The sequence below is a fragment of the Chaetodon auriga genome, chromosome 21, assembly GCF_051107435.1.
Source record: "Chaetodon auriga isolate fChaAug3 chromosome 21, fChaAug3.hap1, whole genome shotgun sequence".
In the NCBI taxonomy this organism is placed as follows: domain Eukaryota; kingdom Metazoa; phylum Chordata; class Actinopteri; order Chaetodontiformes; family Chaetodontidae; genus Chaetodon; species Chaetodon auriga.
In genome coordinates this window covers 18,028-40,170 of record NC_135094.1, presented here as the reverse complement: position 1 = coordinate 40,170, position 22,143 = coordinate 18,028, and the positions used below count along the sequence as shown (strand labels likewise).

At 42.9% G+C, this 22,143-nt stretch overlaps 1 protein-coding gene across 1 annotated transcript in view; it reads right to left on the bottom strand.

Moving 5' to 3' along the window:
• Positions 1-19,576, bottom strand: part of lama1 (laminin, alpha 1) — a 38,606-nt gene extending 19,030 nt beyond the window's left edge. Inside the window, exons 1-25 of the mRNA XM_076721515.1 lie at positions 19,516-19,576; positions 15,199-15,369; positions 13,395-13,507; positions 12,372-12,423; positions 12,031-12,221; positions 11,605-11,784; positions 10,266-10,355; positions 10,064-10,181; positions 9,785-9,963; positions 8,470-8,563; positions 7,973-8,130; positions 7,542-7,682; positions 7,224-7,382; positions 7,002-7,103; positions 6,612-6,826; positions 4,811-4,922; positions 4,517-4,627; positions 4,229-4,356; positions 3,865-3,951; positions 3,575-3,786; positions 2,485-2,591; positions 1,437-1,617; positions 1,210-1,346; positions 439-672; positions 173-316 (exon numbers count right to left, since the gene is read on the bottom strand). Coding sequence (XP_076577630.1) covers positions 173-316; positions 439-672; positions 1,210-1,346; positions 1,437-1,617; positions 2,485-2,591; positions 3,575-3,786; positions 3,865-3,951; positions 4,229-4,356; positions 4,517-4,627; positions 4,811-4,922; positions 6,612-6,826; positions 7,002-7,103; positions 7,224-7,382; positions 7,542-7,682; positions 7,973-8,130; positions 8,470-8,563; positions 9,785-9,963; positions 10,064-10,181; positions 10,266-10,355; positions 11,605-11,784; positions 12,031-12,221; positions 12,372-12,423; positions 13,395-13,507; positions 15,199-15,369; positions 19,516-19,573 — 3,474 coding nt within the window. The 5' untranslated portion in view covers positions 19,574-19,576. The remainder of the gene's footprint in view (positions 1-172; positions 317-438; positions 673-1,209; positions 1,347-1,436; positions 1,618-2,484; positions 2,592-3,574; positions 3,787-3,864; positions 3,952-4,228; positions 4,357-4,516; positions 4,628-4,810; positions 4,923-6,611; positions 6,827-7,001; positions 7,104-7,223; positions 7,383-7,541; positions 7,683-7,972; positions 8,131-8,469; positions 8,564-9,784; positions 9,964-10,063; positions 10,182-10,265; positions 10,356-11,604; positions 11,785-12,030; positions 12,222-12,371; positions 12,424-13,394; positions 13,508-15,198; positions 15,370-19,515) is intronic.
• Between the last annotated feature and the right edge of the window lie 2,567 nt (positions 19,577-22,143).

Below are 22,143 nucleotides of genomic sequence, written 5' to 3'. Positions count from 1 at the left end.
GTACCTGTACACATGTATATGTGTATATATATAAATGTATTCAGTATATACACACAGGAATTATTTATACACTGACAGGTGCTCCGCTGAGTGTTGTGTGTATACGTAATGGCTGTATATATATTTTTGTATTTTGTGTATATTTTGTTGTACATGTTGACATTGTACTCACGGGTACTCTGTGGAGTCCTCCCTGCTCCTCACAGTCTGAGCTGAGTCCTGAACAGAAACACTGCGAGCAGCCGTCCGGATTCTGAGCCGACAGAGCGAACCAACCCGAGACACACTCCTCACAGCGTCGACCCGAAACACCGGCCTGAGCGCAAAGATATCGATTTATTGATTTACACACACACACATGCACACGCACACACACACACACACACACACGCACACACACACGCGCGTGCGCACACACACACACACTGCTTGCGTTACCTTGCACACACACTCTCCGGTGTGCTGACAGTCACACACTCCCAGTGTTGCATTGCAGAACTTCTCTTCTGTTCCTGCCATGTCGCAGCCACATGGCAAGCATGCTGGGTAACCATAGTAACCAGGGGCACACTGGTCACATGACCTCTCAGAGAACCCCTCTCTGCACTGACACTGCCCATTGGTCAGATCACACAGAGGGGCGGAGCTTCCTGCTGTGCTGCAGCTGCACGGCTGAAGAAAGACCAGGATGTTAGTGTGTGGGTGCGTGTTACTATGTGTGTACATTTGTGTGTTACTGTGTGTAGCAGTGTGCATATCTGTGTGTGTTCATGTGTAAATACCTGTATTTGTGTGTATTTGTCTGTAATTATGTGTATCTGTGGGCTTTTAGCTGTATTAGATCAGCGCAGTATCAGAGTGCAGCACAGAGACAACAAAATGCAGTTGTCTGTGTGTATTTATGTTTATTTACATGTATCTGTGTGTATCTGTGTGTATTTATGTTTATTTAGCTACACCTGTGTGTATTTACATGTATCTGTGTGTATTTATGTTTATTTAGGTACATCTGTGTGTATTTATGTTTATTTACATGTATCTGTGTGTATTTATGTTTATTTAGGTATATCTGTGTGTATTTATGTGTATCTGTGTGTATTTCTGTTTATTTACATGTATCTGTGTGTATTTACATTTATTTACATGTATCTGTGGGTATTTCTGTCTATTTATGTGTATCTGTGGCTATTTGCATGTATCTTTGTGTACCTTGCAGCCTGTGGTGGGGTCATGACCCCAGTAGTCTGTCTCACACCTCTGGCAGGTGTCTCCTTCTGTGTGGGCGGGGCAGATGCATTCACCACTCTCGGGGTCACAGTTCCCTCCGGTGTGATCACAGGTGCACGCTGGGAGGAGAACGGATCACAGCCCATCAGAGTCACGAGAACTGACCAATCAGCAGCCAGATTGATGTGTCACCTTCTCCGCTTAACTACCTGTGCAGCCATTGGCATGGAAACCATAGTAACCACGGCTACAGCTGTCACACTTATCTCCTGTCACGCCCTCCACACATTGGCACCGCCCCTCTTCATCACATGACTCAGAGAGAGATCCTGACTGGCTGCAACCACAGACCCGACAGCCCTGCCCACTCTGCAGCCCGAAAAACCCAGACTGGAAAAATAAAATAAAATTGGCAAGTGTTTAATGGAACGATATTCACACATCAGTAGAGATGCTTCAGACAAGACTCTTTATCAGAGTCAGAATCATTATGGATCTCTTATCTGACATGATTATTGCCATGAATTAGTTTAAAATCAATGTTTTTAAAATTCTCAAACAACCACAAAAACTAGTGCAAGCATGATGGAAACATACCCTGGGACTGGGGGGCGAGCTTTTCCTCTTCAAATAACAAATGTATTTATTTATTTATTCATTCCTACATTCATTCATTCATTCATTAGTAAAGAATAAAATTAGATGTCATCCACAGGATAAATGTAGTCCCATTTAAAATTCATACTCCTTCACTGGTATGATACATTTTCAGAATTTAATGTTAAAAGTATTTTTCATATGACTAAAATCCAGATATAAATAATACGGTAATGCTTACTTTATACTACTACTAGTTGATAAGTATATGATATTAGTGAATGTTGCCAAGTAAGAAGGAGTTACAGTTCAAACATCAGTTTTTTCTAAATTAGTGGCCAAGATTATTTTCTGAGATGTTTAAATATTAAAAATAACATTGAATCATCAACAAAGTGTTTATCTGTTCAGTCACAGACACTTTCACTGCTGACTATGGTTTCCAGTCTCCTCCTGGCAATTAGAAAAAATTGTAAAATTATGCACTTACATAATAAAAAGACAGAGACAAAGAGACAAAAAAATATTTCTTTTCTTTCTTTTTTTTTTAAATGACTGAAAATGGTCGTCCACACTGTAGAATGAGATTCCACTGTAGGTAATACAGAAATGTGTGTGTGTGTGTGTGTGTGTGTGTGTGTGTGTGTGCGCGCGTCTCACCTGGCAGCTGTCACAGGTACGTCCCGTCACGTTCCCTCTGCACGAACACTGACCTGTTGTGACATCACACACACTGGGGAGGGAGCCAGTGACATCGCAGCTACACTCTGTGAGAGAGGGAGACGGCCCCGTCAGTCAGCCTCTGAGGCCCCACCCACTGCAAATGTGAGTCTGAAACCACGCCCACCAAGGTGAAGCCCATCCCTCACGGTGAATTTCTTCATTTTTTAAAGGATTAACACTTGTTTCTGAAACTTTCTGCTCACACGCTGTGATTTTAAAGGCTCAGTGTAACATACAGTGTTTGGTTTGTCTGTTCAGGGCTACTGTAGAAACATGGCAGACTGTGGAAGAGGAGCTTCCTCTGCAGACTGACGGAGCTCATGCTAAGGTAACGAAAACACATACATTGACTTCACATTTGACCTTTTCAGGACCTCACAATGGCCTAAAGATAATTTGTTTGTGAAGACTTCTATTGATATTCTGATGATTGATCAGAAAATGATGATTGATGATTTCTTTATGTGACCTTTCCTCAGATTAATTATAAAATTCAATTCACAGAGAATCAATATTGTTGAAGTATTAGTATCAGCCTGACGTTTGATCACACACACACACACACACACACACACACACACACAGTCATGTGACACCAGAACAAACAGGTCAGAGGTCGAATCTAATCTGGCTTTGAAAAGATCAACATTCCTGCTGCTACAAATACAAGACTCTGTGTGTGTGTGTGTGTGCGTGTGTGTGTTTGTGTCAAGCACATTCTTGTTTTCACATAATGAACCAGTTGAACCTTCTGTGTCCAGTCGAAGGTTTTATCTCATTCAAACAGACTAATAAGCTCTCAGTTCGAGGGCCTCTTCCTCACCTGTCATCTGCTTTTTCCCAGAACCTGAACTGTTTCAGACCAGGTGAGTCTGCTGACTTAGTCACCCTGTGTGGCCCCTGGGTGGTAGAACTATGTAAAACTGTGGGTTTGGTCTCATTGCCTGTGAGACAAAACTGAGGGAAGACAAAGTTCCCGACCTGCCCCCACCAGTGATGTCCCATCAGATGTGCAGGTGTGTCTCACCCTGACAGTCCTTGGCGTGCATGGCGTCTCCATAGTAACCAGGCTGACAGACCTCACAGTGTCTCCCAGCAGTGTTGCCAAGGCAACGCAGACACTCCCCGGTGACGGTGTCACAGTGCCCTGATTCGCTGATGTTCACATTACCATGACACTGACAGCGGATGCAGGCCCCTCCCAGCACTTGTGGGTTACCATAGAAACCACTGGCACACCTAGAGACATGGGACAGAATTGTGTCAAAGCAGGCTGAGTGCCTCTGATTGGTGAATCAGTCTATCAATCATCCTTACCTCTCACAGTTGGTTCCTGTGTATCCTTCCTGACACTGGTCACATAAAACCTGGCCAGATGCCTCCAGCATACAGGTGGGACTGAAACTGAAACCACACAGGTGTTGATACTTCAACGTTTTCAAACATCTGACTTTCTTATACCTGACATTTTTTTAGAGTTGAATCGGAGGAAATGTGACTGTCAGAAAGCTCAGAGAGGTGTGCAGCAGGTGATTAAAACATGGCAGGACAGGTGCGCAGCAGGTGATTAGAACATGACAGGACAGGTGTGCAGCAGGTGATTAAAACATGGCAGGACAGGTGTGCAGCAGGTGATTAAAACTGCCCCTATCACCTTAAGTTAAGGTTTTGTCTGAATCACCTGTTGGACGGCTCCGTCAGTGGACATGGACACAACTGACAGTCGTCTGCTGTCCCCGCTGTGGCGTCGCCATAGAAACCAGGAAGACACTGTTCACAGTGGGGACCAGTGGAATTATGGGTACAATCCTGAGAGACAGACAGACAGACAGACACCATAGTAACAGTTTTCTGTAAATGTAGTTGTCTTTATTGGCACCACCTGCGGAGACATCGAGTCCTCGGAGACATCGAGTCCTCCATGTTCATCTGTGTTTTCTTGTTACTCATCGTCTTCGTCCAAACTCACCAAACAAATGCCGTTGATGTCACACTCGGCGGCGTGGTCGTTACACTCACACTGCAGACAGTTTCCTCCAAACAAGACTCCTCCCACCCTGTAGAAGCCTGGCAGACAGGCCTGAAACACACACACACACCCAAAAACAGAAAAACACACAGAAACACAGAAACACACACACACACACACAAATACAGAAAAACACAAAAATACACAGAGACACAAAGAAAACACAGGTTTTTAACTGTAGTGCACTAACAACACAAACTGAATTGATGATGTTAAAGGAAGTGAACGGCTGACCTCACAGGAAGTGCCACTGTAACCCCATGGACATTCACACGTCTCCACAGCAACCGCCTGAATGCCAGAAACTGAGCCAGAGTCAGCAAAGTCCAGAGAGACTGAACTGAGACTGAGACAGACAGATGCAGAGAAAGACAGGCAGAGAGGGGGAGAGACAGATGCAGAGACAGATAGACAGGAGCAGAGAGAGACAGGCAGAGAAAGACACATTAGTTTCATCTGCAGTGTCCAGACTTTCATCTGACAACAGTATTTTCTTGCAGCGCCTCCTGGAGGATCCGGAGGTGTTCCCAGGCCTGATGGAATATATAAATCCTTTAATGTGTTCTGGTTTTCCCCGGGGCCAGACACCCTGCCAAGGAAACTCATTTTGGCTGCATGGATCCACCATCTCATTCTTTCAGTAACTACCCAGAGACCAGGACCACAGCTGAGGACTGGAACAGAGGTCCACTGGTGAGTCCAGAACTTCACTGTCAGGATTAGCTCCCTCTGAACCACTGCAGCCTGATACAGTCCACATCACTGCTGACTTATTATCTTACCTCCATCTGAATCTCACTGGTGAATAAGACTCAGATACTTGAACCCCTTCACTTGGTGCAGTGACTCACTCCAACCTGAAGGGAACAATCAGCTGTTTTCCAGCAGACTACCAGACTGGGAGGAGCTGACTCACATCGTGCTGTTTCACTGAAAAAACATCATTGATGCCAACCTGCCCTCCATTCAGGACTGACACACCTCCAGAATAAGGAAAAGGGCAGGAAGCATCACTGCAGACCCCTCACGTCCTGGAGACCACCTGTTCCAACTTCTGGGTCTTTGGCAGGTGCGACAGATCACTGAACGCCAAAACAACCAGACACAGAAATAGTTTCTTCCCACCAGGCATCAGCCTGATGAACAGTTAGCAGTCAGATAGTGACACCAAAACATCCACTGATTGAACAATTATCATCCAATAAGGAACAGTTTCTGACAGGTACATTCATCACTCACTGTCAGCATAAATACCTGTGCACTGCAAATTTCAGTGTACATATTGTTTATTGCCCCATCCTTCTTTGTATATGTTGTTTATTGTTTAAGGTTTTGCACAATGTGACTTATTGTTGAATTTTTCTGTTTCTTTGCTTTTGGTCACACCTCAACTGCACCTTCACATTCTGTGCACGAAACTCACAAACTGAATCTGTGACAGGAGCAACCCTGGTGGAGTCCAACACCCACCGAGAACATGTTCCAGTTCCTGCAGAGAACACAGACACAGCCCCCTCGCTCTGGTTACATGAGGACTGAATGACTTGTGGTAACAACCCTGATTCCCCATACTCCACTGATCCAGGACAGAATCCTCATTAGTCCTCCTCTGAGGTTCATCAGTCAGCCAGGGTCTCTGGTCAGGAGCCTGACAGAAGCTTAACCAGGAGGCTGAGCAGTGTGACACTCTGATAGTTAGAGTTCTGGTTTCTTTTTTTAAAATGTGAACCACCACCTTGGTCTGCACATCCAAGTACAGTCTCCAGACCTCTAGAAGACACTGAAGAGTCTACCAACACATCCCAACAATGTCCATAGCTATCAGAGTCTTAAGGTGAATCTCATCCACACCTGGTGCCACTGTAGAGCTGTTAAACTGCCTTAGTGACCTCAACTACGAAATAGACACAACATTCCGCAATCTTCAGGTGTGCCTCCTCTATGGAGGAACAGTCAGTCGGATTTAGGAGTTCCTCAGAGTGCGTAACACAGATAACTGATTTCATTGCATGTAACCAGATTACTTTGCTCTCACCGTATCGGCCCTTCAGCGGAGGTGTTCAGGTGGATTCTAACTCTCAGTGCTGTTACGTTAGCGAGGACTGACAGCAAGTCGTCACGGGTAACGTGTACGCCTGTCTTCATGTCGAGGAATTGTTGCCTGGCCATTGTCACAGTAACCAAGCGCTCTGCCAGTGGAGAAAGGAAGAGAAGGACAGGAGGAGAGAGACGAAGAATCTGACCATTTCCCTGTAGACAAGAGAGAGAATCAATTCAGCACCATGTTAAAGACCTTAAATGTGCCAAGAGGTTTTCATGACAAGTTTAATCTGAACTTGTTTCATGTAATATTTTAAACATTTTAAACAGTAACTTTACTACAACCCAGTAAATATTTGATTTGTTGATTTGAAGTTTTTATCACCTCGATGATGATGTCAGAGTGGGCAGGGAGAGAACGGTCTTCATTGTCCAATGGGATGTCGTAAAGCACTGTGTATTTCAGGAACCCTCCATAGGACACGAGCTAGAAACAGACAGGAAGACATCCAGTCAAACACACAGACAGATGGACAGACAGAGAGACAGACAGGTTCCTGTTCACTGACTGAAAGAACAATGACCAAATATGGAACTGGTAGCAGACCTTGTTGCCAAGGAACCTGTCATGCGCCGGCCACGACAACACTTGTTGGTGGGCGTGGCCAGAGGAGATGTTGCTAGGGATGGTGAGGTCGTTGCCATGGACAACAGAGGGGGTGTGGTGGGACTGAGATGGGTGGAGCCAAGCATCTGTATGAAGCAACTGGGAAAAAAATTCATCATCATCAGAACTCCATATTTACAGAAAAAACAAAATGTACTGTTGTATTACCTGAATATGTACATATTTATGTGTTTTGAAGTGTATGTTTTTGTGCACAGGTGTATGTTACTTGTGTAAAGGTATGTTATTGTGTTTTACCTGAGACATGGACCAGGCTGAGTTCTCGCAGACGTCGGAAACGCCAAAGCAGAAACAGTCTGTGCAGCCGAGTGGATCATTCTCTTGCAAGTTGTAGAAACCTGGTTTACACAGATCACAGTGAGCTCCCATCACATTCACCTGAGGAAGAAAGGACAGGTGAGACATCAGAATACAGGTGAGATATCAGGGAGAGGGTCAGCTTTAACGATTGATCAATAACTGTGTGGTATAATTAAAATCTCAAAGTTTTGCTGTCTGTGATGTAAATGAAACCTTTTCATAACTTAAGCTGGAATATTAAATGCACCATCTTCTTCATGAAATGCTGTTTATCAAACCGCAGCCTGTTCACCCCAACACACACTGTGGACCCTGGTCAGGTGACCGTCAGGTGTTTAGAATGTACAGTATGACGTTACTGTTTTTACCTTGCAGATGCAGGGGCTGCAGGGGTCTTTATTGATGCTGCCGGCGAGGTTACACTCACATCGAACACACTGAGGAAAATCTCTGTATCCGAACGCACAACGATTGCACTGTGGACCTGTAAAACCCTCCTTACACACACACTGACCTGCAGACACACCTGCACGCACACACAGAGGTAGAGCTTTGATAAAACTATTGCTGCTGTATTGACTGTAATAACAGTAACAACAACCACAACAGCAATATACATAATCATTTATACACACACACACACACACACACACATACACACACGTGTGTGTGTGTGTGTGTGTGTGTGTGTGTGTGTGTGTGTATATGTATACATATATGTATATATATGTGTGTGTGTGTGTGTGTGTGTATATATATATATATATATGTATATGTCTGTGTGTGTATATATATATATATATGTTGCAATTTGTGATGTAATATACAAGTTAACAAGAAATGCAATGATAATGATAATAATGACCTGGCTGTGTGTCATCTCGGGTGCAGACTGAAGACTCTGATCCTCTCAGATCACAGTTACACTCAACACAAGGAGAGTCTGAATATGGAGAAACCTACATGCACGCACACACAGACACACATGCACAAACAAACATACAACACGAAAAACAATACAGTTAAACCGGTGAACATTTAAAATAAAAGCCAGCAAGTTAAAATATTGCACAAAATATGCTATGCTATGATTTGGTGAATTCCTTTTATGTTTGACAGAAGGAAGCAGCTCAACTAAAGCCGGACATTACAGCAGTGAGCAGGAATGAGTAAGTTTCAGGCTTCACAAAGATGAGCAAAGTCGATTCAACTAGTTTAATTTTGCTACAAGGAGGAGCTGCAGCATTTCACTAATTACCCACTCAAAGTTCCACCATTTGTCCCTATTCATTGGATCACGTTTGCATGAAACTAATAATAACAATCATAATAAACACAGCACAGCACTAAAACAATAGAGTTGTGTCCCTTCAAAGCTTGAACCTAATACCAACGTTCTCCTCCTGCAGTTCAGGGGGAAGGTGGCAGAGGGAACAAAGGAGTGCTTGAATCTTTTGGTTGGGAGTCTGAAGAGGGGATCAGATAGCAGAAACTGAAGCTGCTGATGTAAAGGATGCGAACATCAGGAAGAATGTATTGTGCTTTCTTCCATAACTGTTGGAAAGATCTGCAGTATCTGCAAACATTAACCAAAGTATTAAGTACACTGTTGTGTTTAACCTTGAGAGACTGATTCCAGCAGATGAAGAGAAAGTGAGCACAGACTCAATTAAAGACCGATAAAACATTGTCATCACAGTCCTGTCAGACAGGGTTAGGGTTAGAAAATCCATTCAGTGTAAAAATGGCTCATGGCACCAGTTTGAATAATAGTCAGCAAAGGATCATGGGCTCACTGTGACAGTATCATCTACCAACTTCAGGACGTGATGCTTTTCTTGCTTACTAACATTTACTCTTTTTAGGGTTACAAAGTTGTTTTGTTGTGTACTTGTAATTTTATTTGCAGGTAATCTTACTTGTACTGAAGTCATTTTAAGTAATGATAAACCAGTTAGCCTGCTCACCTGTCTATCTGCTCACCTGTCTCTGACTGCTCAGACGGACAGGTGCTTCTTTGTAATACTTGCTGGCTGTAATGACTTAATTTCCCCTGTGTGGGATCAATAAAGTCTTATCTTAATTACTTGCAGTATTTGTCAGCACCTCAGCAGGTCTGTGCTATCACTTGCAGTATTTGTTCCTCAGCAGGTCTGTACTATTACTTGCAGTATTTGTACCTCAGCAGGTCTGTAGTATCCAGCAGTGCAGGTCTCACAGTTGATGCCGATGGTGTTTTGTTGACAGTTGATGCAGACTCCGCCTCCCTGACGGACGCCACGAGTGTTTAAACTCAAAAAGAGTTCAGCGACGGTCTGATTGTAGAAACAGTCCACTGCTTTGTTGTGACAGTTACATTCTGAGAGACAGACAGGTGAGGGACAGACAGGTGTAGTAAACACAGGTAAACAAATGACCAACCAGTGTGTTTCGGGCCGATTCCATTTCTCTTTTCTTACTTTCACATGTGTTTCCCTCTGAGACAGTTCCAGGTTGCCATGGCTGCTGGTGGTAACCTGGGCAACACTCATTACAGCTCTCTCCACAGGTGTTGTGTTCACACACACATTGTAGCTTCTGTTGACACACACACAGAGAACAGTTTTTATCAAAAGTCAGAGCATCGTACAGGTGAACAGGTGTGCAGATGTGTGTCTTTACCTTGGTAACAGGGTCCAGTGGGCAGCTTTGTGCGTGGCCGTAACAGATACACATCCCACCCACAGATATGTCTTTAATGGAGTAATAATACTGGAAGACAAAGTATAAATGACATGATGAAATGGAAAACAAGACGTGTTTTCAATCATTAATAAGAAGAAGCAACCTGTTTTATTCATATGAACACCTTCACACTCCTGGGTTAGGGATAGGGTTAGGGACTCCTGTTGTCATCTCAAAGGCAGAAGCGATCCATATGGTGCTTTGAAGCATTGAGCCTCGTTCATTTTCAGTGTTTTCCAAACTTGATCGCTGGCGTGTCAATGACACGACCACATTTTCTGACATTTGAACACATCAGCTGACCTCTGTTGAAACTATTCAAGAGCGGCACTTAATGTAGCCACCTTCACTTAATATTCATAAGATGAACAGCAACACTTCAGTAGCTACCATGTCCAGATGGCAGCTGGCCTCCACTCAGTTAGATTTGTTGTTAAAGTTAACAACACTAAAAAAATAGTGCTAAGTATAATGACTTGTTTTTTGTCCACTTGTCCACAACACAGTTGTCTGCTTCTGTTTGTCTGTGTGTGGGTGTGTCCTCTGTGTGTGAGTATGTTCAGTGTGGGGTTTGCGAGTGGCAGCCATAACCATCCAGGCCTGGATGTGACTCTTTCAGCAGCAGGGGTAGAAGATCATGGCTGGGGACCAGATTGGACATGAGTGCTTCGATGCGTAGGTTAGGTGTAAATACCTCATCCAGGACCGGGTTTCAGACCTGGTCCAGCAGAATGGGAGTATTATTATGATAAGGGACTTGCCCTCAGACTTGTATGTCTTTCCTGGTCTGCTTTCTGCCATCTTTCTCTCCATGTGGGAGGTACTACTCTGCCCGTTCAAGGAAAAACTTCTCTGTTAATATTACGCAATAACATGTTTGCTGGATGCAGCTGGTTGCCTTGTTTAAATGAATGAATGTCTAAGAAATATTAATGCATGCATACTGTAAATATAATCTGTGTTATGGATACATCCCCTCTCCCTCCAAAATTAAACAAAAAGTGACTGTTCTGCCACTCCCCAGAAAAAATGCTAATATATGTACATATATACATATATATAGAATGTAAATGTTGTCAGTATAATAATCAAGTTAGAACATGCTTGAGTATGTATGAAGATCGCTGCAGTTTGTGACACTGGAAACAATTCCAACAAGTTGACCATGTGGATTTATTTATCTCTTTTTCAACGCTGCTGACAGGAAATACACTGCGCTGATAACGTGGTCACACAGCTCATTCACAACTAAAATATTGAGAACTGCCTGTCTCACCCTTCGGGTGACGATAGGGTCGATGTCTCGGGGGTCACGGGCGCTCAGGGTCATCAGGTCAGCATTGAGCGTTCTGATTCGCTGTAGCCTCAGTCTGATGAAACGAGCTGATGTGAAGTTCAGGAGGTCGGAGGTCAAATCATCTGCCCCAGGTCGGCCGTTAATCAGAGAGGTGTGGATCTGAGAGAGAAAGACAGGTAGAGAAAGAAAGGTGGATCAGAGAGAGAGACAGGGACCGAGAGACAGAGAGACGAACAGGTTAGACAGAAATACAGGTATGTGAGTTGGACACATACAGACAGACAGGTAAAGAAGGCACATACATACATACATAGATGAGAGAAAGACAAGTCAGTGGGGGAGAGAGGTTTGAAAGAGAGGGTGAGACAGAGACTTATGTACAGACAGACAAGCTGCATGTCTCACCTCTCCATGCTCCAGAGGGTTCAGTCTAGAGTAGTAAGACGTGCAGATGACCTCTGTGTCAGTCTTGTAGGTCGGGGGTCCGAGTCTTGGCGTCACGTTGTAACGAGACAAACACTCAGAGTCACTGATGGCGTAAAACTGCCAGGGGTCAAAGGTCACACCGTCTAGAGAGCGCTCCAGGATCCAGTTACCTAATGGAGAGACAGACAGGTCAGTCAGACAGATGTTTTGATATCACTTTCTTCAGCAGTTCAATGTGTGTGTGTGTGTGTGTGTGTATTTTAAAAAGATGTCAGAGTTTGATTTTAAAAACAACAATTTCAAAGACATGTTAGTCTCACCTGGCCGAGGAGAGTTAGCTGCCTTGATGATGATGTAGGCGACCTGAAAAACCTGAGGAGACAGAAAAAGAGTCAGGATGCTTACCTGTGCTGTGCTCACCTGGTTACTGTAGTATTACTGATGTACTGATGAATGTCACAGTATGAACAGCAGTGATGGCAGCAGACAGTGGCTGTTAACTATACTGTTTATATGAACACATTATTGTGTCCAAACATGTCCAGTTGCCTTTGGAAGCACTAAGAATTGTAAAGCCTGGTTTATGCTTCTGCGTCGCGTCGCTGCCGTACCTACGCCGTCGACGCAGACCCCTACGCGGACCCTACGCCGTAGCCTGACGCGCACCTCCAAAAAATCCTGACTACGCGTCGCGTCGACGCGTCGTGACGTGAACGTCGAGGACTGTGATTGGTCCGCTCAGAACGTAATTGTCGGTTCAGTCGCAGCCCTATGGTCGCAGCACAACAACACCGCCATTTTCAAAGTTTCTGTGGTGAGAGCTACAAGAAAAAATGGACCAAGCCAAAGAAAGAATTATCAAGGAGGTACGCAAGTACGGCCACCTTTACAACTCCTCTTCGCGGCAGTATAAAGACTGCCAAGTGGCCAACAATTTGTGGAGGGAAATCTCGCGAAACACGGGGACCCAACAAGAGCCCCCCGAAACCATACAAAGACAAAGCCACCTCCCCCTAGCAGCTTGCCGGTGAATTGCGGAGCAACGCGTTCCCTCGACGCAGAACTATGAATGCTCAGTGACGCCGTCGCCGCGACGCAGGAGCATAAACTAGGCTTAAGGCTATTTTAATTCCAGCAACTGAAAGACTTTAAAAATGTTATTTGTTGTGTTGAACTGTAAATGGAAATTCAGACAAACAGACAGATTTATAGTCAGCAAACACCAAGAATCTAGTTGATGTTGTACCTGTTACTTGCCACTCTGAATACACCAATACAGTGTGTGTGTGTGTATGTATGTCTGTATATATACCGCATACTGTATATACACACAGATGTGTTACCTGTTTGAGGTCCAGTGTGATGGTAATCCAGTGAAACTGTCGTCCGTTCTTGATACTTGGACTTTGCCACCACTGATTCGTCCCGTCAATGGCGTTTGTGATTGGATGACGCTCTGAACAGCACACACAAATACTGTTAGTCCTACTTGTAATACTTACCACTGTGAAGTACTGTTAGTGTATTGTTGTACTGTTACGTAGTACTCGTGTACTCTGATAAATGATACTTCATTGAATCTTGAATCTTGAATCACTGATGATGTGAAACATGATAAATTCAGTTTGAAGGATAACTAGCAAAATCAAGATTCTGCCAGATGTGTTCAGAATGATCAGTTATCAGAGTGATTGATGATTTCTGTGATGGATTAGTTTGTTACTAAGTTGTTGATTTCTGATGTGTTTCTGATTAATCAAGACATTTTGAAAATATCTGAATTTTCTTATACTTTAAATGATGAGTCATTAATTAATAAGTATGGTGTGTGTGTCAAAGCTTGTTTGATCATTGTTGTCCAGAAATGTTAAAAAATATCCCATTGAGCCACAATGTTGTTCTGGCTAATGATCATAAGAAACATATAGAAAAGGACCAGACTGATCCTTTAAACTGACCCCTCTTTGCTTTTAGTGTCAGGAGATGAAATTCTAAGAAAATTCTTAAAATTGTTACATTTTCTGAGATCTCCTCAAATGACAAACTGTTAGGAGCAGAGAGGAGGACTTTGAGGGGGCTGAAGGGTTTCTGAAGAAGAGGAGGAAATGGAGGAAAAAGAGGAGGAGAAATCTTGTCAAAACACTGAATGAAGAGAGTTAATGAACCTCCACAGATCAGACGGTGGAGGGATGATGTTTGTGCTCCATCTCATCTCCACCAACACAAGAACAGCAGAAACGATAAAGAGAAGCAAACACTCAGACATCTGACAGCAGCAGTGATGAAGACTCAGGTCTGTCTCCACCTTCATCAGCAGAGCCATCACACCAACCATTACAGCACTTTCACAGCTGAATACTGAGGCACAGTTCACCTGCAGGTCACTGAAGGCCATTCATGGACTCAGCGGCTTCCTGCTGCTGTGATTGGTGCAGAATTTTGTCAGTCAACAGCTGCTTCAATAAGCTGGACAACAATCACACAAACTAATGGAAGCTGAGACATTTGTCCTCATTAAGGAGCATCAAATAGATCACATGCTAAAGTTAGCAGCATGCTAACAAAAGTAAGCTAATGAACAGAACAGCTGTCAGTATGTAAACAAGTGAGTGTGCAGGTAGACCTGTGATGTCAAAGGTTCTGGAGGCTCCTTTTAAAGTACGACTCAGCTTATTGAACAGAGACTGAAGTCTACGATCAGGCTGGTTGATTCCACTGTCCACCATCACTGAGAATGTCTTTTTACCCACTAATCAGCCCTTTAAAAGGATAGGTCACACCTGGCAATGGGGTCACCCACACCTCCTCAAAAAGATTCAAGTTTCAGTCCCTTCTTTGCTAAGAGATGCACTGAGAATCACTGCTAAGCTAAGACTCCTTGCTTGCAATTTTTAGGCTAAGTTCGGAGCTCTCTGAGAGGACTCTCAAAATGTTTGCGCATATGCCCTCTGGTTTTAAAGTAAGCTGGACCTGCAGTTCAAAGTTCAAAATTCAAAGTTCAATTCAATTCAATTCAATTCAATTCCATTGTATTTGTATAGCAATCAAATCACAACAAAAGTTGTCTCAGGACACTTTCCATATAGAGCTGGCACAGGCTGAGCTCTTTTATCTACCCAACCCAACAAGTGGACTCTGGTCTCATACCTTTGGATAGGACAGAGTTGGCGTCACATTTTGGGCAGTGAGGGTTCTTGATCGGTCGTCCTGGAACGTGTTCAACCAGTTTACAGTAAACTTCGGGTTCTGGATCTCCACATGTTGCATTACTGCTGATCACTGCATTACTGGCCAAGTTCAATATGGCTGGGAACAAACCTGAAACACACAGGTAACTGTTAGCACCCTGGAACACATTGCTAACTGAATTGCTAAATAAAAGCCCCAGGTACCAGGGTAACTGAGCATGAATAAAAAATTATTGCATGAATTAATGAATGAACAAGGGAAATAACGAATTAATGAATGCATGCATGATTGAAAGAGTGAATGAATAAATAACCTAATGAATGAATGATTGTATGTGTAAATGCACGGATGAACAAGTGAGTGGGTAAATAAATAAATGAATGAATGAATCAACTGAATGCTGTTGGTCTTCTAAGTCAGACAGTCAGCAGTGTCTCAGACAGGTCATGTGTTTCTGCAGGTAAACTCTTAGATGAATCACTGTCTAAAACCTCATGCTAACAGATCACTTCCTGAGGCTGTCATGTGACACTGTGTGATCATGTGACCAAAGGCTGTGCATTGTCTGTTTGCTTCCAACCTCAAATGTTTTTATGTTGTTTGTATCACTGAGCCGGTACATAAACACAAATACCCAAATTACATATAAGTACACAAGTAAGACACTTTTGATATTTGAACTAAACTCAACATGAAAATTTAAATGTCTTTCAGTCACAAACAAATCATCTTTTCCTTTACACACTATCACCTTCTCTTGCACTGTTACTCTCCATTTTTTCCAGCATGCTTCATGGACAAATGCTCTTGGACAAAGTTAATGCTCTGCAGTAGAGTTTGAATTCACAACAAGCAGCTTTCACGGACCACATTCTGACAGACACTGTGTTCTGCAAGCGGGTTTGTGCTAAGCTAACAGCTAAGAAACCCTGAGCATGTTCCTACTCTGCAAGACCAAAAGCTGCTCTGACATGTGAATCTGCTGCTGAAGGTGAAATGTCCTTCAGGTGTTTGGTGAGAGGTTTCAGGACACGAAGAGTCGACAAAAGGAACTGAACATGTTTGCTGTTTAATGTGGAACCAGCTGATGTTTCTGACAACCTACAACATGAAATCACTGAGTTGCAAAGCAACAAACTGCTAATGAGAGCAGCTCTGTTGAACACTGACTCTAGACTGACTGACCCAAACCTGAATCATCATCATCATCATCATCATCATCTGATATCAGACATCTCCCCAGACAGAAGCAGTTCAGGCATTGCAGTGGTTAGTGTGATATATCTGACGTAAAGGTACAGGTACATGTGTGCAGAAGTTTTTTTTAAAAAAACATTTTTTTGTAAATACAAACTGAAATAAAATGATCAGGGTGAAACATCCTGTTGACACACACAACCTATGCTTTTTTGGTTCAGGGGTTTAAGGTCAAATTGATCACTGATACACTCTTTATGTAAAACACACTGATTGATGAACTGATTGATTGTCACCTTATTCTATACTGATGAAATTAGCAGTTATTAAATGTATTCAGGTGACAAGTCTGCAGTTTAGATCAAATGGTTGCAGTCATTTGTCAGAGTAGTCTGTCAGTCAATTTTGTGTCAGTTCTTTAAACTTGAAGTAGTTTTTTCACAAAGTTCTTTGACCACAGTGAAATCAGTTTGTTGAGTCTGTTTCTTCACCTTGAACACATGAAGCTCCTCCAATAACAAACTCTCTGAAACTGAAATAGGATGAACTCATTTTCATCACCAGTTTTTTCAACTTGAAGTCAGAGAAAACAAGAATATGTTAAAAGTCCATCCAAAAGAATTCAACTCTTCAACTTCAACTCTTTGATCAGTTTTGTCAAAAGATCTGAAAGTTTCAACATTTGCAGAAACTTGTCATCAATGACAAAGAAAACATACACACACACGCGTTAATTACTGTTGTGTGTGATCAGGTGTCGAGGTGTGATAACATCAACTGGGTGGTCCCACACACACACACACACACACACACACACACACACACACACAATCACAATCATTTGTTGTGGGAACACACAGACCTTCAGACCTTCAGACTGTGTCTACATGAAGACGTCAAAGGTTATATAAATGATAACACACTTTTGAATTAAAAACAACTTCGGCCGTCGCCAACAGAGTCTGCAGGTGTTCAGAAGTCTGTGCATGTCTTCTTCTGTATGGCTCAGGGGTCACGGGGTGTTTTACGCCTGGACAGTCATCACTTTCAGACTTTCAGTTAAAAAATATTACATACGAGGATGTAATTTCACCCACGCTCACACACACACACACACACACACACACACACACACACACACCCCGTCATGTTTCCATCTGTTTTTGGGGATATTACATAGACTCACATTCATTTCCCGGAGTTTTTTCCCAAACTCTAATCCTACCACTACTTGTCTAACCCTAACCCTAACCCTAATTTTTACCTGAACTGATTCCAGCAGATGAAGAGGGTTAATTTTTACCTGAACCTAACCCTTAACACCTTAGTTTGACCCATTCTGCACAATCAGGTTGAACAGTGAAAGAAAGACAGGCAGACGTAAACATTGGCAGAAGTTCAGTATGATGAATAATTTAATTTAAGCTGGAGGGAATTTGATGTTCAGTTACTGAAATGTTGAGTCCATTTCAAAACTGATCTACAGTCAGATTTCAGCTGCCGATAAAATACTGATGAGATGAGTCATGAGAGGCAATCTGACTGATTTCATGATTCATACATATAAAGTTTCACTTGAAACCCTCAGTGAGTGAAGCTGCTACAGCTCACACAGTTTATTCACTCAGGAATGTGTTAAACCATTCTGTTGATGTTCAGATTGACCTCTGACCCATCCCCCAACAACACACACACACACACACACACACACACACACACACACACACTCTGATGTGAGAAGTCTGCTGCTCTGTGAGGGGGTATTGTAGTGGAGGTGTGGTAACGATGGTGAGGGGCTTTAGAGTTTTTGAAGGGGAGGGGGAGCAGAGAGGAAGCAGGCGGAGTGTGATTGTTAACAGTAATTATCTCTCTCTCTCTCTCTCTCTCTCTCTCTCTCTCTCTCTCTCTCACTCACACACACACACACACACACACAGACTGTTTCCCAGCAGGACTTGGAGTCTTGCTGTCTGGCAATCCTCATTAATATGTTTATCAGCACACAGACACACTGATCACTTGCTAATTCATTGATCACTGATCAAGTAAAGTAAACGTACACTGGTTAAAATGTGAAGACTGAACTGAAGTGAACACAGAAATCCTGCATCATAGTGTTCATCTGGTTAATTTGCTGATGAAACCACAAGAAGACATCATATCTGTGAATGTAACACCAACGGGCCTCTCAGACACAACTGAGGGGCAATACTGCTCTTTTCATTAGATGTGCTTTAAAAAGAATCCAAGTGATTTTAACAGTCATTTCTTTATAATTTCAATCAGCAGTAAAAATTAATAGAAAAAAACCCAAAAGTGTGTGAAATCAGCTAATTCAGTCAAAGTTAAAATACAATAACACACAGATGGAGCAATCACACATAGCTAACAGAGCTAACAGCTAACAAAGGTAAACTCTTCTCCTGCTGTTTGTCTGGTTGTGACCTCCACTTTATAACAGTCAACAATCCAGACTATGACTGTGGCATCACAAACTGTGCAATCATTAAAAAAACAATTCAGTAGATTTATCTGACAGGAAGCTTCAGGTAAAGTCAACCAGACAGAAAACAGTTTCATTTGAACTGTTTTTCTGGAAGCATCAGAAAATGAAGTGAAGCCTCACAAGATGAACCCAAAATATTCAGTCATTAAAACTGTGAATAATGTGGATTCATAAAAAACAGCAGAATTATTAAACAGAAATGAAAAGAATCAGACTCCATTTCTGTGATAAAATTGTAAAACTTTTACGTTATTGATATATATATAAAAAAAAAAACCTTTAATCAAAGTAGTCAGTTGATTTATTGATCTGTTCAGAATGAAAATGATGACACAGGTTTTCAGATAATTCTGTAGCAAAGATAAAGACTTGCCATGTTTTTAACTCTTCTTTGAACTCAATGGGACAAAAAAAATTCTCTGAAATGAAGAAAGTGAAGTCTGAGGAGTTTGTATCAAGTAATCCTAAACTATTGAACTGTAATGCACAACAGCAGAACTCAGTAAAACTCAGAAGAAGTGAGTAGACGTTAATAGAAAAGTACAGAATTCAGTATAAGGAAAGATTCTCACCTCTCTGTTGAGCTGCAGCTTGTTCCATCAGCAACAACAACAACAGCAGCAACTTCATCTCTGTAACCAAATACCAATCAAGAAATTCTAACTGGACTTAAACAGAGAGCAACTAGACTTAAACCAGTGATCTGTGTGTTTTCTGGCAGAGTAAATCGAGTGAAGAGGAATGTGTTGCTGCAGAGTCTGTGTTGGCATGCCACAATGACTCTGCCTCTCTCTCTCTCTCTCTCTCTCTCTCTCTCATTCATTCAGCTCAATAAGAGGAGGGGGTGGGGGTGCTGGACTGTACCATCTGTTCTGGTGATGGGGGTTGCTCCCCTTTGAGGGGTTGTTCAGCTGGATTTTTTTCCTTTGGAATTAAAACACTTGAAATGACTTTCATGTTTGTAAAGAATGAAAACGACTGAAACATGAGGTTTTTTTCTGGTGGGTATTTAAGTCATTTTTTAATGCAATTATTTCACTTTGAAGTCTCAGATTTGTCTCAGATGTATTTTGATGTTGTCAGGGTTTACCCAAACTTGTAACTCTGATTCCAACTGGACCTCACAGAGCTGAACCCACAGACAGATAATCTGTGAACATGTAATCCACATATATGTGACAGGAAGTTGGGATGTACGAATTACTGTGGTATGTTGTAATGTTTTCAGGAAAGTAGTGAATAATATTTAAGCAGGAATGAAAGGAGGCAAACTGTTGACTTGAGTGAAAGTTTTATCAGCAAAGATTTTCAGACGCTACTTTTAACCATTGAGAATGGATCAGTGACAATGATTCTAAAATATCTGAAATAATATTTCTTGTATTTAACACGTTGTTTAAGGTGGGGTGGGGGGGTGGAGGGTTAGGGTTAGGAATGAAAGGAGGCAAACTGTTGACTTGAGTGAAAGTTTTATCAGCAAAGATTTTCAGACGCTACTTTTAACCATTGAGAATGGATCAGTGACAATGATTCTAAAATATCTGAAATAATATTTCTTGTATTTAACACGTTGTTTAAGGTGGGGTGGGGGGGTGGAGGGGGGCGCTGTTACTTGAAGGCTGTTACTTGAAGATGTAACAGCGGGCGCTGTTAAGCTTGGTTTAGGCTTCTGCGTCGTGGCGACGCCGTACCTACGCCGTCGACGCAGACCCCTACGCGGACCCTACGCCGTAGCCTGACGCGCACCTCCAAAAAATCCTGACTACGCGTCGCGTCGACGCGTAGTGACGTGAACGTCGAGGACTGTGATTGGTCCGTTCAGAACGTAATTTTCGGTTCAGTCGCAGCCCTATGGTCGCAGCACAACAACACCGCCATTTTCAAAGTTTCTGTGGTGAGAGCTACAAGAAAAACTGGACCAAGCCGAAGAAAGAATTATCGAGGAGGTACGCAAGTACGACCACCTCTACAACTCCTCTTCGCGGCAGCAAGAGCCCCCCGAAACCATACAAAGACACAGCCGCACCCCCCTAGCGGCTTGGAGGTGAATTGCGGAGCAACGCGTTCCCTCGACGCAGAACTACGAATGCTCAGTGACGGCGTAGGGTGTACGCCGTAGGTACGGCGTTGCCGCGACGCCGAAGCCTAAACCAAGCTTTAGGATTAAGGGTGAAAAGGCTGATGTCAGCAAAAAAGCTGAAGATTTTTTTTTTGAGCTAGAAGGTTGAAACTTTGTCTACCCCCCCTATTTCATGTACCCTGAGTCCAACAGTGGTGGTCCTGAAGCTCTCTGACTTACCGTTCAAAAGTTATGGCCATATTAATATTCCCATGTATGCGTATGGGAATAGGATTAAGGGTGAAAAGGCTGATGTGGCAAAAATTGCTGAACTTTTTCTTTGGAGCTAGAAGGTTGAAACTTTGTCTACCCCCCCTATTTCATGTACCCTGAGTCCAACAGTGGTGGTCCTGAAGCTCTCTGACTTACCGTTCAAAAGTTATGGCCATATTAATATTCCCATGTATGTGTATGGGAATATTGCAAAGTGTGCTAATTTGACAAAGTGGCATAGCCCAAAAGTGTCCCCCAGAAAGTGTTTAGGAGCACGTTTCAGAGCCCCCTGAGTCGTAGGATTAAGGGTGAAAAGGCTGATTCGGCAAAAGTTGCCGAACTTTTTTTTTGGAGCTAGAAGGCTGAAAGTTTGTCTACCCCCCCTATTTGATGTACCCTGAGTCCAACGGTGGTGGTCCTGAAGCTCTGTGATGTTCCGTTCAAAAGTTATGGCCATATTAATATTCCCATGTATGTGTATGGGAATATGGAAAAGTGTGATAATATGACAAAGTGGCATAGCCCAAAAGTGTCCCCCAGAAAGTGTGTAGGAGCATGTTTCATGGTCCCCCGAGTGGTTTGGACCCCCCTTCCGATGTCTGAAAATGGTAAAGCTTGTGGGTAGTAAAGGTAGGCAAAGGTAAGGGTTACGCTTGGGCAAAGGGCAAAAGTGTCCCCCAGAAAGTGTGTAGGAGCACGTTTCATGGTCCCCCGAGTGGTTTGGACCCCCCTTCCGATGTCTGAAAATGGTAACCCTTGTGGGTAGTAACCTTAGGCAAAGGTAAGGGTTACGGTTTGGCAAGTGGGTAGTAAGTGGTTATGGTCAGGGTTAGTGTCAGGGAGAGGGTTAGTGTCAGTGGCGGCGTTG